The sequence below is a fragment of the Lycorma delicatula genome, chromosome 1 (genome assembly GCF_047948215.1).
Source record: "Lycorma delicatula isolate Av1 chromosome 1, ASM4794821v1, whole genome shotgun sequence".
Lineage (NCBI taxonomy): Eukaryota > Metazoa > Arthropoda > Insecta > Hemiptera > Fulgoridae > Lycorma > Lycorma delicatula.
Window position 1 is genome coordinate 398,962,524 of NC_134455.1, and position 17,138 is coordinate 398,979,661.

General features: G+C 31.5%; 2 protein-coding genes across 5 annotated transcripts in view; one reads left to right on the forward strand and one right to left on the reverse strand.

Annotated features, from left to right (window-relative positions):
* The window catches only part of LOC142317403 (U2 snRNP-associated SURP motif-containing protein), a 109,710-nt gene extending 107,882 nt beyond the window's left edge, over positions 1 to 1,828 (reverse strand). Inside the window, exon 1 of the mRNA XM_075353942.1 lies at positions 1,731 to 1,828. Within this exon, the coding sequence (XP_075210057.1) occupies positions 1,731 to 1,757 (27 nt within the window). The 5' untranslated portion in view covers positions 1,758 to 1,828. The remainder of the gene's footprint in view (positions 1 to 1,730) is intronic.
* A 264-nt stretch (positions 1,829 to 2,092) lies between these two features.
* LOC142317404 (uncharacterized) overlaps positions 2,093 to 17,138 on the forward strand; it is a 51,450-nt gene continuing 36,404 nt past the window's right edge. For 3 of the 4 annotated variants that reach the window (XM_075353943.1, XM_075353946.1, XM_075353947.1), the window contains exons 1-2: positions 2,113 to 2,376; positions 12,885 to 13,105. In XM_075353943.1, the coding sequence (XP_075210058.1) occupies positions 2,364 to 2,376; positions 12,885 to 13,105 (234 nt within the window). In that variant the 5' untranslated portion in view covers positions 2,113 to 2,363. Of the gene's footprint in view, positions 2,377 to 12,884; positions 13,106 to 17,138 lie in introns of all 4 variants that reach the window. The other variant, XM_075353945.1, reaches the window with a different exon arrangement.

Sequence of the window (17,138 nt, forward strand, 5' to 3'; positions counted from 1 at the left end):
ACGTTCCTAGTCTAACTGAGGAAATAAAATAATCTACACATTACACATACAGGTAGATATAAAAAAAATATACCCAAACTACTGGTATTACATCTCAACATAACTTTGAATTTTTATAAATAATAAATATGTTTCTTATATCAACCATCAACATTTCTAATATAAATTTCCAAACATATTTATTAAAGGTGTATTCTGGGAATTAAATTGTCACATCCACATTTCACAAACATTAGGAAAATCAAATTTTAATTTTTCTTTTTTTTAATTTCCCATTATTGTAATTTTCCATATTAGTACCTTTCACTTTTATTTGTTTTATATACAGTCAAAATAATCCAAATAAATCTGCTCTAGCTTTTGGGACATCAACACAAACAAAATCAAATTTATGTTAATGCCGTGCTACACTTGCTATGCTTCGGCAGCAAAATAGAGCAAATAAGATAAGGTTAACATTTTTTTCAATGCGGTTAAAAAACGAAAATAAAAAATCAAAAGAGGGGAAAAAGTTTTTAAACAACAATGTAACCTATTAATTACATTAACAATCTAGCACTTTCTAGCTCTTCCCAAAATGAAATTGTAACAGAAATTATTCATATACAAAGTTGATATAAAAAATACTAAAATACAAGGAAATCAAAATAAAATGTGTAAACAACTTCAAATATCATATGAACACTCGAGATAACAAAACTAGCATCAAATCAGTTTTCTTTTTCAAGTTAAGTAGTTATTTCACACTTTGATACTATTACTTAACAATAATTAATATTAAATACGATTTTGGGTAAAAATTGAAGTGGTACCTGCTGAATAAATTATTTCATCAATTAGAGGGGCTAACAATATTCTTAACCACGAATTTCTATTTCTCTACTGTCACTAAAGGCAGTTATAAATGCAAAAATTAAAAAAAACCTCAACACAAATCTGCTGGGAGAGTAGACAATAGCCCCACTCTAAATTATTTTCTCTACTTCTCATATCCAAAACAAGTGGGTAAAAATTACATTCAGAAAGTGATATAAAAAAATTATAAGAAAATTACAAGCAATTCCTTTACCATAAAAATATATATCCCAATCATTAGTAGTTCAATAATATGTAAAATGAAAGATTGTAGTTTTAAAATTAAAAAAAAAAAAATAGGTACGCACAACTACTACGCAATGAACTGTACAAAACGTAACTAAATAAATAGTAGATAAACTATAGCTAACTTAACTGTGATCTCACATTTTCGCAAAATAATTGGCCACTCTGTTTTTATAAATAAAACAATTCTAGTTACATAACATAATTTCAAGACAATCAATTCAATGAAAACATAAACGTACAGTCGAAAGAGTGATCAAAATAAATTAACCAAAATAGCAGCAATAACGGAAAATGAGGGCTCAATCGATTAAATAGCAGTAAACTGAACACAGATCATTTGCTCTTAAAGACGGAATAAAAAATCACACACAACAAACCAACTCCCAAACTATCAATAAAGTAAAATTACACCAATGTGTAATTACTATACCGCTATAAATTACATTTTAATACTTAACCATAACGTAACGAAAAGTAGTAGAGAGAAAAATATTTACAGAGTAATGTAGTTAATCTAGTTAGCCATTAAATAAAATTCAGGCACAACACTAATAAATTAAGGTATAACAGACAACACTGCAAATCATACAAACTGAAAATAATTCACGAAAATATCAATAACTTACTTTCATCAACGCTTTGTCCGACGACATTTTGCTAGGTTTCGTTTATCATTTTTCTACCCAATGCAGTTCCAAACAAAGAGAAAATACATTGATATATAATTTCCAAAGAGGTCGATAGAAAATCGTTTCATTACAATCAGAGGTACTATTAAAATATAAATGATACTGAGAAATTAAATAAATTCATGCCGCTTTAAAATATATATATTTTAAGATGTTTTTAACTTATAATTTTGATGATTTCAATAATACACATTTTTTCTTGATTTTTTTTTTTTTTATAACTTCTTTTACTTAAAGAAACTTATACTACTTTCTTTAAAAAATATAATACATTCTTTAAAATGAATTGCTATGCAATTCGTTTAGTTAATGGAATTGTAGAAGCGATGTGGTAAGGGCATTAGTCTTAGAATGAAGAAAACTCATTTATAAACGATCGAATTGTAAGTAAATAAAAAAAAAACAGTAAATAATAAACAGCATTCTCTATTATTATTACGACGCCCTGACATGTTACACTAGCGTTATAACGATCAGGGTAAATACAATATGAATAATGGCTGTTACTTGTAAAAAACGGAAACCAAAAACAGCTGATCAAGGAGCCAGCAGGAAAACAACTTTACCAGAATGTTTCATAAGTGTAAGGATCTGAAATGATAGCTAACTTGATAAAAACTACCATAGACATAATAAACATAGCGTTTACAACCCAGTAACTTAACCCCCTTTCATTTTTAAAACATAAGTATCAAAAACTACATCTTAGAAATAATAAGCATATAAAATATTATTAAAAAAAATTACTTCATATTCTAAAACAAATCCAAGCAGAAAAATACCACAACTCTTAGAACAAACATGCTCCACAAATTAATTATTCTGGTACATGTTTGTTGATGACACTATTATACCAAAGTAACCAAAAGACAATGTGAACAACTGCACTGTAAATAAGCAAAATTCATTAGAAATTAAATTTTATTGCCAAATGAAAATAATAAAAATCAAATCTTAACCTCCCAACCAAACAAAAATTATCTGCTTTAGAAGTAACTCATAGACTACTCAACACAGATGTGAATATGAAGATCGCAAAAGAATTTAAAAGAATATAAAATACTTCTATTTAATAGTTTTACTCATAAAACTTACTTTATATTACACCTGTAGGTGCACCTCCAGTGTATGCAGATAGTTTTATCAATCATCAAGTGCTTCTAGAAATTCTCTTACATGCTGAAAGATTACAATCTAAAAACAGTCTCTGTAAGCAGTTTATAGCACATAAAAATTTCTTAGTCACTTTTTTCTTTTTTTTTTGTCTTCAGTCATTTGACTGGTTTGATGCAGATCTCCAAGATTCCCTATCTAGTGCTAGTCGTTTCATTTCAGTATACCCCCTACATCCTACATCCCTAACAATTTGTTTTACATATTCCAAACGTGGCCTGCCAACACAATCTTTTCCTTCTATCTGTCCTTCCAATATTAAAGCGACTATTCCAGGATGCCTTAGCATGTGGCCTATAAGTCTGTCTCTTCTTTTAACTATATTTTTCCAAATGCTTCTTTCTTCATCTATTTGCCGCAATACCTCTTCATTTATCACTTTATCCACCCATCTGATTTTTAACAGTCTCCTGTAGCACCACATTTCAAAAGCTACTAATCTTTTCTTCTCAGATACTCCGATCGTCCAAGCTTCACTTCCTTATAAAGCAACACTCCAAACATATACTTTCAAAAATTTTTTCCTGACATTTAAATTAATTTTTGATGTAAACAAATTATATTTCTGACTGAAGACTCGTTTCCCTTGTGCTATTCGCCATTTTATATCGCTGCTGTTTCGTCCATCTTTAGTAATTCTACTTCCCAAATAACAAAATTCTTCACCTCCATAATCTTTTCTCCTCCTATTTTCACATTCAGTGGTCCATCTTCATTATTTCTACTACATTTCATTACTTTCGTTTTGTTCTTGTTTATTTCCATGCGGTAGTTCTTGCATAGGACTTCATCTACACCGTTCATTGTTCCTTCTAAATCCTTTTTATTCTCAGCTAGAATTACTATATCATCAGCAAATCGTAGCATCTTTATCTTTTCACCTTGTGTACTGTTACTCCAGATCTAAATTGTTCTTTAACATGATTAACTGCTAGTTCTATGTAAATATTAAAAAGTAACAGGGCTAGGAACATCCTTGTCGGATTCCTTTTCTTATTACGGCTTCTTTCTTATGTTCTTTGATTATTACTGTTACTGTTTGGTTCCTGTAAATGTTAGCAATCGTTCTTCTATCTCTGTATTTCAACCCTAATTTTTTTTAAATCTGAACATTTTATTCCAGTCTAAGTTATAGAATGTTTTTTCTAAGTCTATAAATGCCAAGTATGTCAGTTAGTTTTTCTTTAATCTTCGTTCTGCTATTAATCTGAGCCCTAAAATTGCTTCCCTTGTCCCTATACTTTTTCTGAAATCAAATTGGTCTTCTCCTAACACTTCTTCCACTCTCCTCTCAATTTTTCTGCACAGAATTCTAGTTAAGATTTTTGATGCACGGCTAGTTGAGCTAATTGTTCTGTATTCTTCACATTTATCTGCTCCTGCTTTCTTAGTATCATAACCATAACACTCTTGTTAAAGTCTGAAGGTACTTCCCCTTTTTCATAAATATTACACACCAGTAAGTATAATCTATCAATCGCTTACTCACATGCATTGTGCAGTATTTCTACAGGTATTCAGTCTATTCCAGGGGCCTTTCTGCCATTCAAATCTTTTAATGCTCTCTTAGATTAAAATCTCAGTATGAGTTTCTCCCATTTAATCCTCTTCTTCATTTTCTAATTCTTTTCCTCCATATAAATCTTCAATATATTCTACCCACCTATCAACTTTGCCTTTTGTATAATTGGTGTACCATCTTCGTTTAACACATTATTAGATTTTAATTTATGTACCACAAAATTTTCCTTAACTTTGCTCAGTCTATTTTACCAATGTTCATTTATCTTTCCACTTCTGAACACTTTTCTTTTGATAGTTTGCACTTCCTGTTTATGGTATTTCTTAATTGTCGATAGTTCCTTTTACTTTCTTCATCACTAGCATTCTTATATTTTCTACGTTCATCCATCAGCTGTAATATATCGTCTGAAATCCAAAGTTTTCTACAAGTTCTCTTTGTTCCGCCTAAGTTCGCTTCTGATTTAAGAATTTCCTTTTTCAACATTCTCCCAATCTTCTTCTACATTTTCTACTTTATCTTTTTTACTCAGACCTCTTGCGATGTCTGCCTCAAAAATCTTCTTTACCGCCTCTTCATCACGCTTCTCTAAATTCCACCGATTCATCTGACGCCTTTTCTTCAGGTTTTTAAACCCAAATCTACATTTCATTAACACTAAATTATGTTTGCTATCAATATCTGCTCCAGGGTAAGTTTTTCAGTCGATGTGTTGATTTTTAAATCTTTGCTTAACCATGATAAAATCTATCTGATACCTTGCATTATCGCCTGGCTTTTTCCATGTGTATATTATTCTATTATGATTTTTAAACTGAGTGTTGACAATTACTAAATTATACTTCATGCAAAACTTTATAAGTTGGTCCCCTCTTTCATTCCTTTTGCGCAGCCTGTTTTCACCCACTATATTTCCTTCCTTGCCTTTTCCAATCCTTGCATTCCAATTTCCAACTATTATTAAATGTTAACCTCCTTTTATGTGTTTAATTGCTTCATCAATCTCTTCGTATACACACTCTACCTCATCATCATCATGGGCGCTTGTAGGCATATAGACGTTAACAATCGTTGTCGGTTTAGGTTTCGATTTTATCCTTATTACAATGATTCTATCGCTATGCATTTTGAAATACTTTACCTATCTGCTTGTTCATTATGAAACCTACTCCTGCCTGCCCATTATTTGAAACTGAATTAATTATTCTAAAATCATCTAACCAAAAGTCGTTTTCCTCTTCCCACCGAACCTCGCTAATTCCTACTACATCTACATTTATCCTATCCATTTCCTTCTTTAAATTTTCTAATCTACCAACCTTTTTTAGATTTCTAGCATTTCACGCTCAGACTCGTAGAATATTATTTTTTAATTTTCTGGTGACCCCTTCCTTAGTAGTCCCCACCCAGAGATCCAAACAGGGGACTAGTTTACCTCCAGTATATTTTACTAATGAAGGCGCCCCCATCATTGCTATATGAAAATGCAGAGAACTACATTTTCTCGGAAAAAAAGCAGCTATAGTTTTCCATTGCATTCAGCTGCGCAGTACTCAGAGGACTGAGGGATGTTGATATGGCCGTTTAAGTCATCCTGACGTAAATCCTTAACTACTGAAAGAGCTGCTGACCTCTTTCAGGAATCATTCCTTAGTCTGGCTCTCTACAGATACCTCTCCGATGTGGTTGCACCTTCGGTCCAGCTACTCTGTATCACTGAGCACTGAAGCTCCCTCACCAACGGCAAGGTCTCGTGATTCATAGAGGGAGAAATATAAAATATTAATATAAATTAATTCACAAATCGGAAGATGCTATTGAAAATTATTTTGAGCATATACAAGAGGTTATCTCTAAAGTAAAGACTGTTTCATTATAAAAAAATCAATTCTAAATACTTTATAAATATTCTTTATTTCTCTTAAACTACATATCTTATACTAATTCTCTGTGTAATCGCCACATGAATTAAGACATTTATCGTAGCGATACACCAGCTTCAATATACCCTCGTCTTATTATTCTGCCGCCAGTCCATCTAGTCACTGATTAACAGCATTTTTAAGTTCATCGTCACCCGCGAATCGCTTACCACTTAAAATTTTTTTCAATTTCTCAAACAAATAGTACATCCAAATGTTCTCAGTAAATCACGTGTCGGACCCGCAACATGTGGATGTGCAGCAGGACGATCACCCACGTCACCGATTTTGAATGGCGCGCCGTAACTTACGTAGAGTTCGCAGTAGGCATCTGAATTTTAAGTCGTTCCACGTGGTATGAAATCGTTCAGCAATATACCAAACCGATCCCAAAAGACTATGGCATTCAGTTTACGTCCAAATGGTCTTACCTTTGTTGGTTTGGTTGGTGATTACGGACGCCATTTACTTGACTGTCGTTTTCTCTCTGGCGTATAATACGAAATCCACGTTTCATCGCCGGTAACAATTGAGTTAAGGAACTCACCACCTTTTTCTGTGTAGCACTTCCAAAGCAGATCCCGTTCGGATTTTTTTTTTGTCATCTTCCGTTAAGACATGCGGCACCCAACGTATACAAACCTTTCTAACCCTACATGGTTATGAGCAATGCGACCGATAACAACTCTTGAATCATCATTAAAAAGAAGGGTCAGGTCTGAAATTGTTGAGCATCGATCTTTTCTGATTTCATCGTGGACACGTTTCAAGTCCTCGGTGATTTTCGAGAACTTCCCGAACGTTCTTCATCGTGCTCATTAATTCTGTTATTTCTATACCTTTCACACCATTTTCGGACGTTTCTTACATTCATTACAATCATCACCGTACACAGGAACTGACTGCCTATGAATTTCAGCCGGCTTAACATTTTGATGGTTTTAAAAACATGTGATTCCACGTATTTCACAGTCGGCGGCAACATAGATTTTCCTATTCATTTTATAACGTAATAACTCACACGTAATCAATGATACTACAAAGCGACAAATTACAGACAACAATACAGTGTGTACATTACTAGCGTGGCCATGAACTATACAGGTTCCCCAACCTTAAGGGAAGAGATTTCCCAGCGGTATTTACTTTAGAGATATCTCTCGTATTTTTGTACAGCTTAAAAGGGGTTTAAAGTAAAATATATATTTTTTTTAATTTGTATTATTTAAAAATTCATCTATGGAGTAATACTTTCTGTAAAAGAAAATATTTTAATTGTATTTAGTCGAGAAATTTTTCAAATGGTTATTTAATAAAAGCATAATAAGGCCCTTCATCAACAACCAAAGTTTTACTAAAATTTGTAAATTCAAATATCTATAAACTCATGAATAAGTTGATACTTTTATTTTTCTAAATATTGGTTTACACAATTCATGTGATAGACACAAAACAATGATCTGAAAGCCCAATTTTTTATCTTGAAAACTTGTGAGTTTTTGAGAGAGCCCCAAGAGATGACAACATTTACATCTACTTTAGGAGAACGATGCAATTGCGCCATCTACATTTGGTTACTAGCATTTGATCTGTAACCTATTCTATGATCTGTCAATTCCTATTTTGAATTGCATGATGGAGTGGGCCTCCTATCTTTAACATATTGCATAATATTTGTTTGAACCTTCAACATAATATTTGTGCTATTGCTTGATGAAAGAATATACTCTGGCCTCTTGAAAATTGGTAAAATTGTTTTAAGATAGGTAATAGAAGGAATCACAGTTCTGTACTGGATCATTACGCTGTTCATTATAGCTGTAAATTGTTTTTGTTCTGTAATGTTGTCTGAAAGTGTAGAAAATGATGAAATGAAAAGATCTCTATAGCAACATAAAATCAATATTTATCAAGTTATCTAACAGACAAAAACAACTGACAACAACCTTGATATTTTTTACATGCACAAAAAAGGCCCACATTTTCACACAACTGAATATTAGGAAACATATAAATCTATTAAAATATTTTACTACATAACAATGACATACAGATAAAATTTAAATCTAACATTAAATATATAAACCGCTAATTAAAACAAAAAACAAACCATAACATCAAGTGATGCCAGGTTGAGAGTAGCAGCCCTGGTCACCAAAGAGGATGTAAAATAAATTTGTCACAGATCAAAACTATCATGTCTTTTTTAAGATGAGGAAAAAGATAAATTTTATGGAGAATTTATATTTCAATCTCTTCTATTATGTAAGGCCTACCCGTTTGGTTTTCTGAATTGTTTTTAAGTGGGTTTTGTTTTTATCTAACTATACCAAAATTATACAGACGAAATACATACTAATTTATATATTTGTTTACAACAAAATCAACCTCACTGTTTTATTAAAAAGGATCTTAATAAAATCTTAAACTTGTGATCAATATTTATTAAAATCAATTATATTCCCTTGTGAAATATAATATCATCTCTTAGAGCGTCCTCAAAAAAGTCATAACAAGTTTTCAAGATACAAAAATGGGTTGTAAAATCAATACTTGGTGCTCATAAAAATGAATCATGTAGACTAATATTTAGAGTATTAAAAAATATTAAATTATCCTTGTATTTTTACATATATGAATGTGCAACCAGTGCTAAAGAAAATAGTAACTTACTCTTAAAAAAAGAACAATATTCACCTCTATCAAACCGGACAACAGAACTGGTTTGTGCAACTCAACATAATGCTTTGGCTTATGAGAAATTACCTTATAATGCTTCTGATGTCATTTTTAATAAATTATGTAACCATTAAGAAAATTTTACTGCCAATTTGTTTAAAATAAAATTTAAAAAGATTTTCTTTTACAAAACAATAATGTCAATAAATTTTTAAATAATACTAATTTAAAAAAAGGAATCAAAAACATGATTTATTTGCATCCCATTCAACATGCACATAAATGTATTCTCAAATAATTTTCATTAAAAGTTTTTGAATTGTGATTAATTTTATAGTAATTTTTTACCTTTCATTACTTTATTATATTTCAAATAATAATTACTATGGATTTTATATTTTATTTTATAATTAATTTTGTGATGCTGTTCTGATAAAGATTTTAACTATACGTTTCCTTGATTCATCCAAGTAATTGCTATGACAGTTCCTTTTTTTTATCTATGGAGGGCATACCAAGTTACTATTTTTTAATCCGTAAAACATGTTATTATGTATCAATCAGAATAGCAGATTTATTTACTAATTTTTTAATCTAACCCAATATGTACCGTAATATCATTTTTATCATTCGATAGATTTAGATGAAACTTTCACTAATGTATTAATCAGTTACTGTTAGGCCATTTCTAATTTTTTTTTTTAAATGTGATTATTATGCTTCAGGTTATAATGAAAAATTATGTATTATTTGTAATTTTCCCACGCTACTGCAGATTTTATTCAAATTTTGTAACTTCTTGATTCTCTTTATTTATTTTGTTTTTCCTTTTTCTTTTGCTGGCTAATATACAGAGTAAATCAGATATTTTGTAATGTTTAAAATAGTAAATTGAATAAACCTATAAGTTAATTTAATTATATTAATCTAATTCATTAATAACACTGGTTGTAATACTGTTTTGTGTTATCTGATTAATATTTCATTCTAAGAATTATTAACTTTTGTCAACAATTTTAACTTGTGAATAATTTAATGATATTGATTGTGAATGTTATCTGAAATTATAAAAACAATTTTTGTCATAGACATGTTTTAGCAATTACTGTCAGCAATTTGTAGTGTATAATACAGAAAAGATTTATTTTATTTTTAAGGAAAAAGGTTGTTGTAAATGTTTACCTTTTTAAAACCATATAATTATTACTCGTACTTAAGATATAATTTTCTACAACGTAATACAGTTTTTTCTATTTTATAAAATTAAGTACCTACAATTCTTTTATATAAATGAGTCTGGGTGCTTGTGTTAAACACTTGACCTTGCATATTTCATGTGCCATCTATATTAAATACTAATTACAACAGAACTGAAAGATATTAATTTATTTTTCATATATTTTACATACAATATATTCTACTTCATTTTTTTTCTACTTCATGATATAACATCATGGCACTCTAATAAAATGTAAAGTACTTTTGGTATTAATAATAACATTAAGTGTTATATATTATTATAAAATTACTGTTAAGAACTTTCTTTTATAATAACAATAATCATTATCATTGAAATAATAAAGCCAACCTTTGTGATGGAGTAGTATCATCTACGCCTTTCATTCCAGAAAGGTTCTAGGTTTAAATTCCAGTCAGGCATAACATCTTTAATATGATAAAATATTCATCTAACATCGAGAAATTGTAATTTGAACTTCAACCTCTTATTTCTAGATAAACAAATAAATACTAATTACTTATTTATTTATACAGCAACAAGAAGCTAAATGAAAGTTTAACAGTTAACAACCAGAATACCAGTAATAACAAAAATAACAACAGCAATTGATGGATAATAATTAAATTTGTAGCATTTGAATCCAGATGACAGGCAGAACTACCACTTCATAATGGAGTGCAGTATTTTAATAATAACAATAGATTTTGTATATTAATTATATTTTCCATCTATTAGTTTAGTTGGTATATCAAAATATTACTATTACAATTTTCAGTGTCAAAGATTTCTATTCATCAATCAATCAAGTAATGGAAGTTCTTAGAAAATTTACATAATTAGATCAAATTTGTGCATTTTTAAAAAGGCGTGAAGGGGAGAGGTTTCAAGGAGAATTATATTAGAAGACATTATAAAAAAAGAAACTGATCTTTCAATATGATAATGCACCTACACATATGTTTCGAGTTTTTTTTTCTCTTCAGTCATTTGGCTGGTTTCATGCAGCTCTCAAAGATTCCCTATCTAGTGCTAGTCGTTTCATTTCAGTATTCCTCCTATATCCTACATCCCTGTCTGCACAATTTTTGCCTTCTACCTGTCCCTCCAATATTAAAGCGATTATTCCAGAATGCTTTAATATGTGGCCTCTCTTCTTTTAACTATATTTTTCCAAATGCTTCTTTCTTCATCTATTTGCCGCAACACCTCTTCATTTGTCACTTTATCCACCGGTCTGATTTTTAACATTCTCCTAAAACACCGCATTTCAAAAGCTTCTAATTTTTTTTTTCAGGTACTCCAATTGTCCAAGTTTCATTTTCATGTAAAGCGACACTCCAAACATATACTTTCAAAGATGTTTTCCTGACATTTAAATTAATTTTTGATTCAAACAAATTATATTTTTGACTGAAGGCTCGTTTTGTCTGTGCTATTTGGCATTTTATATCACTTCTGCTTCGTCCATCTTTAATAATTCTACTTCTCACATAAAAAAATTCTTCTATCTCCATAATCTTTTCTCTTCCTATTATTGCATTCAGTGGTTCATCTTCGTTATTTCTACTACATTTCATTACTTTTGTTATATTCTTATTTATTTTCATGCGGTAGTTCTTGTGTAGGACTTCATCCATGCCGTTCATTGTTCCTTCTAAATCCGTTTTACTCTCGGCTAGAATTACTATATCATCACAAAATCATAGCATCTTTATGTTTTCACCTTGTACTGTTACTCCGAATCTAAATTGTTGTTTAACATCATTAACTGCTAGTTCTATGTAAAGATTAAAATGTAAAGTTTCGGGTTATGACTGCAAAACTCTATAAATCTACAAATCCTTCTAAATGCATTGTATTTGCTGGATTTTGTCCTAATGTTTACTTCCTCTTCCCAAACGTGAAGAAATGGCTTACTGATCGAAGATTCACTTCAAGGGATGACCTCAAAAACTGAGACAACCGCTTATTTTGCAGAGTTAGACAACTTGCATTACACTGAGGATATAAAAAGTTGGAACATTGTTCGTTGATAATAATTAGTGAGATTCTACTGAAAAATAATGTCTAATGGAATCAGGAGGATGGAGATGTTTGACAGTGTCACAGGTTACGTAAGACATGTTTCTGACCTGGATTTATTTCAAAATGTCAACTTATATTGTTAATAATACTGTGTTGCAAGATCCTATTTTTAAAAATGATCCTTGTTAATCTTTCATTCCATAGAGCCTCAGCAATGCTATTAACACTTTCTTTATGTTGTTTCTTAGTATCATTTAAATTACCTCTATTAGGATGCAGGCTAAATTTCTAAAGGCCCATCCTTCACAAATATAAATGTCCATATAACCTCATTTCTTTTTTCATTTCACTATTTTAAAGACTACACCAAATGAAGTCAGTTGATAGTTTATTTTTAATTTGGTACTGATGTAAAAAAAATTTAAGTAAAATTAAAAAGTATTATTTATCAACATTTTGGTATTTTTTGTTATACGTTTTTTTTTCTTTGTTATGTTGTGTGTGACTAATACAATATTCATTGTTTATAGATTATAAACATTATTACCAGAGCAAAAGCATGAAAACAATGCGCAAAAAATTAACTGACAGTATAAATATTGTCTTATTTTTTACAAAGCTGGGAGGAATTCTTCCAGTACAATTTGATGGTCAGATATTACAATATCAGGCACACAGTCAACTTTTCAGTGGTCTTTTTTTACTGCTTATTATTGGTGGCTATCTCTCAGATCAGCTCATAATTCACAAGGTATGAATTAGCTATATTTAACTATAATTGTAGAGATTTGAAAAAAAAAATCTAATTTAGTTGGTAAATTTTATGTTTATTTTTATTTAATGTAATGCAGTTATTCTTATAGAAATGTAATGTATTGCAATGCAAACCATTTCTAATAGAATGCTAAAACATTATTTTTCTTATATCTTAGCATTAACAATTGTTAACTGAATATTATAACCAGATTATAAATAGACTATTATAAGAAAATAATCATCCCAACCCCGTACGGGAAGATACCTTGTGACACTTCCGGTTGCCACACCCCCCATGTTCTTAGCCCTTATGGGCTTTAACAGGAGCCATCTTTCACCCTCTAATGTTTTACATCTCATAGTAATAAACCAGGCCTCCTTGGGTTGCCACTATATCTACCAAGACATTTACATCAGTGATTTATAAACTCAGCTTTTGCCTTTGCTGCAGGCATCATCTGGACATCTTGAATGCCCTACATCATTGTCCTCTGAACTAGCTAACCGAGTTCATGGAAGCACGAACCCCGCACCTATTTCTACATTTTATAGAGCCGGTTTATGTGTAAATATCTCATAAATTTGAGGCAATTGAATAATAACATACCACTAAAAATGTTGTTTGCAACAACAAAATTTATTCCTAGTTCCCTTAGTGAACTCAACTTCAGTTCATACTCCTGACTTGGTTTCATTATGGACTACAGTCTGTTCTACCAGAAGAAAAAATTTAAGAAACTTTTTTTTTGCTTTTTATTTACATTTCTAAATGTAAATGTACTTTGTTTCAGTTAATAACCAGTTAATTACCTTAGTAAGCCAGCTGGAGGCCGGCTTACTTACCAGTCTCTTTGGTGTGAGTGGTAGCGTCTTTGTTTTTCATCCAAAAGTCCCAGGTTCAAATCCCTGTCACGAATGGCATTTTCACAAGCTACAAAAATTGTCATTCATCTCATCCTCTGAAGCAATACCTAAACGGTGGTCCAGGAGGTAAAAAAAAAAAAAATTGACATACTGATACCTAAACCTTTTCAATTTCCATCACACACCTTTGCATCTAATTTTTAATTTTAAAGTTAACAAGAGTCAAATGTATAAGTTTAAATTTTAAACTAATACTGTCATCCAGACAGGTAAGAATAACAATGGTCGTGGAGCAGTGTTCATAGACTACCTGGAAAAAGTAGGACCATCAGTGGGAAGTATTACACTTCACTACTGGACCAACTGATGGTACTATTTAAGCTAAAGATACATATCTTATAAAAAAGAAAGTTATCTTTCTCTACAATAAAGCTCCAGCTGGTTTCAGTTGTTCTGCTAGCGCTGTAAGAAATTTTGTAGCTGTATTGTGACATGGAGTGATTTTGCATATGTTTATAATGAATAAAAAAATTGAAAATTCACTGACTGTGAGGTAAAATCGGTAATAAATTTTTTAAACGCACAAGGTGTTTATCCTGTGGAAATTCAATGTCAAGTTACTGCTGTATATGGTGACCAGTGTAATGAATGGTATTTTGAGATGTTTGCTTTATGATAATGCATACCTACAAAAAAAAAATTGTGAATTTTCCAAAGGTTTCAAACGGGATCATTTTCATTTCTGCCAGATCTTGCTGTAAGTGATTTCCACCTGTTAACAAAATTGAAAAGGTTTCTTGATGGGAACCACTATGAAGTGATGATGACATCAAGGTAGCTGCTTGTGAGTGTCTTAATGGATTGGCGGTAAACTTCTTTGACGATGGCATACAAAATGTAGTGCTGTGATTTGACAAATGCTTGAACTTAGGAGGTGATTAAGTAGAAAAATAGCTTAAAAAATGTAGATTGTGATACACATATTAAAGTTAAAATAAATACAATAAATTTGTTATAAAACAATAAACGATTTTTAGTTTTTGCATGACCCTTATATAAACTTATTTCCTGTTGGTTAATGTCAGAAAACTACTTATAATAAAATAGCAATCTCCTACAAATGTCAAATATACAGAACAGTATCTAAAAATGTCATCAATTTTTTTTTTTTAATTGAGCAGTGAAAGTTAATTTCACTATATTTTCTATTAGAATTTTATAAATATTTCAAAAAATTATACGAGGTACTACCCAAAAGTTCGGGAAATTTTACCATAAAAATAAAATAGCTTACCATAACTTTTAATTTCCACTGTCTCCTTCAAAGTAATCCTCTTGGGCATTGATACAGTGATCCCAGCGTTTTCCCCATGATTCCATGCATCCCTGGAAGTCTACAGGTGTAAGTGTTCGAAGCACGTTCTGCGTTTCTTCCTGAATCTCCTCAATTGTATTAAAACGATGGCCTTTCAATTGAAATTTTATTTTGGGAAAGAGAAAAAAGTCGCTCGAGGCAAGGTCAGGCGAATGTGGTGGGCGGGGAATCACTACCTTACCGGTCTTTTTGGAAGCCAAGAAATTCCGAACGGCTAGCGAACTGTGCGCGGGCGCGTTGTCATGGTGCAGAACCCAGCTGTTGTTACCCCACAGATCTGAACGTTTGCGCCTAATGCTTTCATGTAACCGCTTCAAAACTTCACAATAGAACATCCCGTTGACAGTTTGACCAAGAGGAACAAATTCCTTATGGATAATGCCTTTGATGTCGAAAAAAAAAATCATCACGGACTTCACGTTGCTGCGAACTTGGCGTGCTTTTTTTGAACTTGGCGACTTCCACTGCGACGACTGCTGCTTAGTTTCAGGGTCATACCCGTACACCCACGTCTAATCACCGGTTATGATGTTGGAGATGAAGTTAGGGTCATCTCTTGCTAAATTTTTCCAATTCGCTACAGACAGCTACACGATTTTGTTTCTGGTCGCTGTTCAACAGTCTCGGTACGAATTTTGCAGCAATGCGTCTCATGTTCAAATTGTCTGACAAGATGCGTTGAACAGACCCGTATGACATTTGTACGATTGCACAAACATCATGAATTGTTTGTCTACGATCTGCAACATAGCATCTCGCACTTTCGCGAAGTTTTCCGGTGATGGGCTTGTTGATGGTCTTCCTGAACGCTCATCGTCATCGACTGTCGTTCGTCCATCTTTGAATCGTTTGTACAACAAAAAAGTTTTACTTTTACCCATAGCATTGTCATCAAATGCTTCCACAAGCATGCGATGGGTTTCTGCACCGGTTTTTTAAACATGAAGCAAAATTTGATGCGGGTTCTTTGCTCTTTAAAATTTGCCATTTAGAACTTCGCCGAAGCAGTAAAACACAACGTTACACAACCGCACGAAAGTCAACAATGTAGCCTCTCACCGTCACAGCTGTTAGAACACTGATTCAAAAAGAGTGCTGTGAGCCACATCAAGCGGCAGCAGGTCGTACCAGCAATCGTTCGCGCGCGAAATTCAAATTCCCCGAACTTTTGGGTAGCACCTCGTACATGCCAACAGTAAAACTTTTTGCTGCAATAGTTACACAAATCAATTTTTTGACTATATTATATATTTAACTTAATATTTAATTATTAACCGTATTTAATTATATCAACTCTTATTTTGGTCTTGCTGAACAAAATATTAGTGACCTGAACCATATTACAGAAAGAATTTATTTATCTTTCATTAGATGAATATTAATACATTCTTAAGATGATCAAATTGATTTCATTTGCAACAAAATCAAACTATACTTTTTTTGTTTTAAAGCATATTAATAAAACGCTAAGCTAATCACATTATTAGAGACTTGTATGTATGGTAAAAATATGAATATGTTATGATTCATATGGAATACATATGAGTATGTATAAGTTAATGGAATTCATAAATTTTTGTGAATATTTGACAAGTTTCTTGAAAGGATCTAGAACACACATAAGCTTCCACTATAGCAACTCTTTCTACAATCGTATAAGACATTTCAGATAAAAACAACTGTAAAGAACAAAATAATACTGTACTAAAGCATGAATAGTTAGTTTATAATTGACAACAGTAGGCGAGAGTAAATAATATACACCAATAGTGGCATTCGTAGTAGCAGT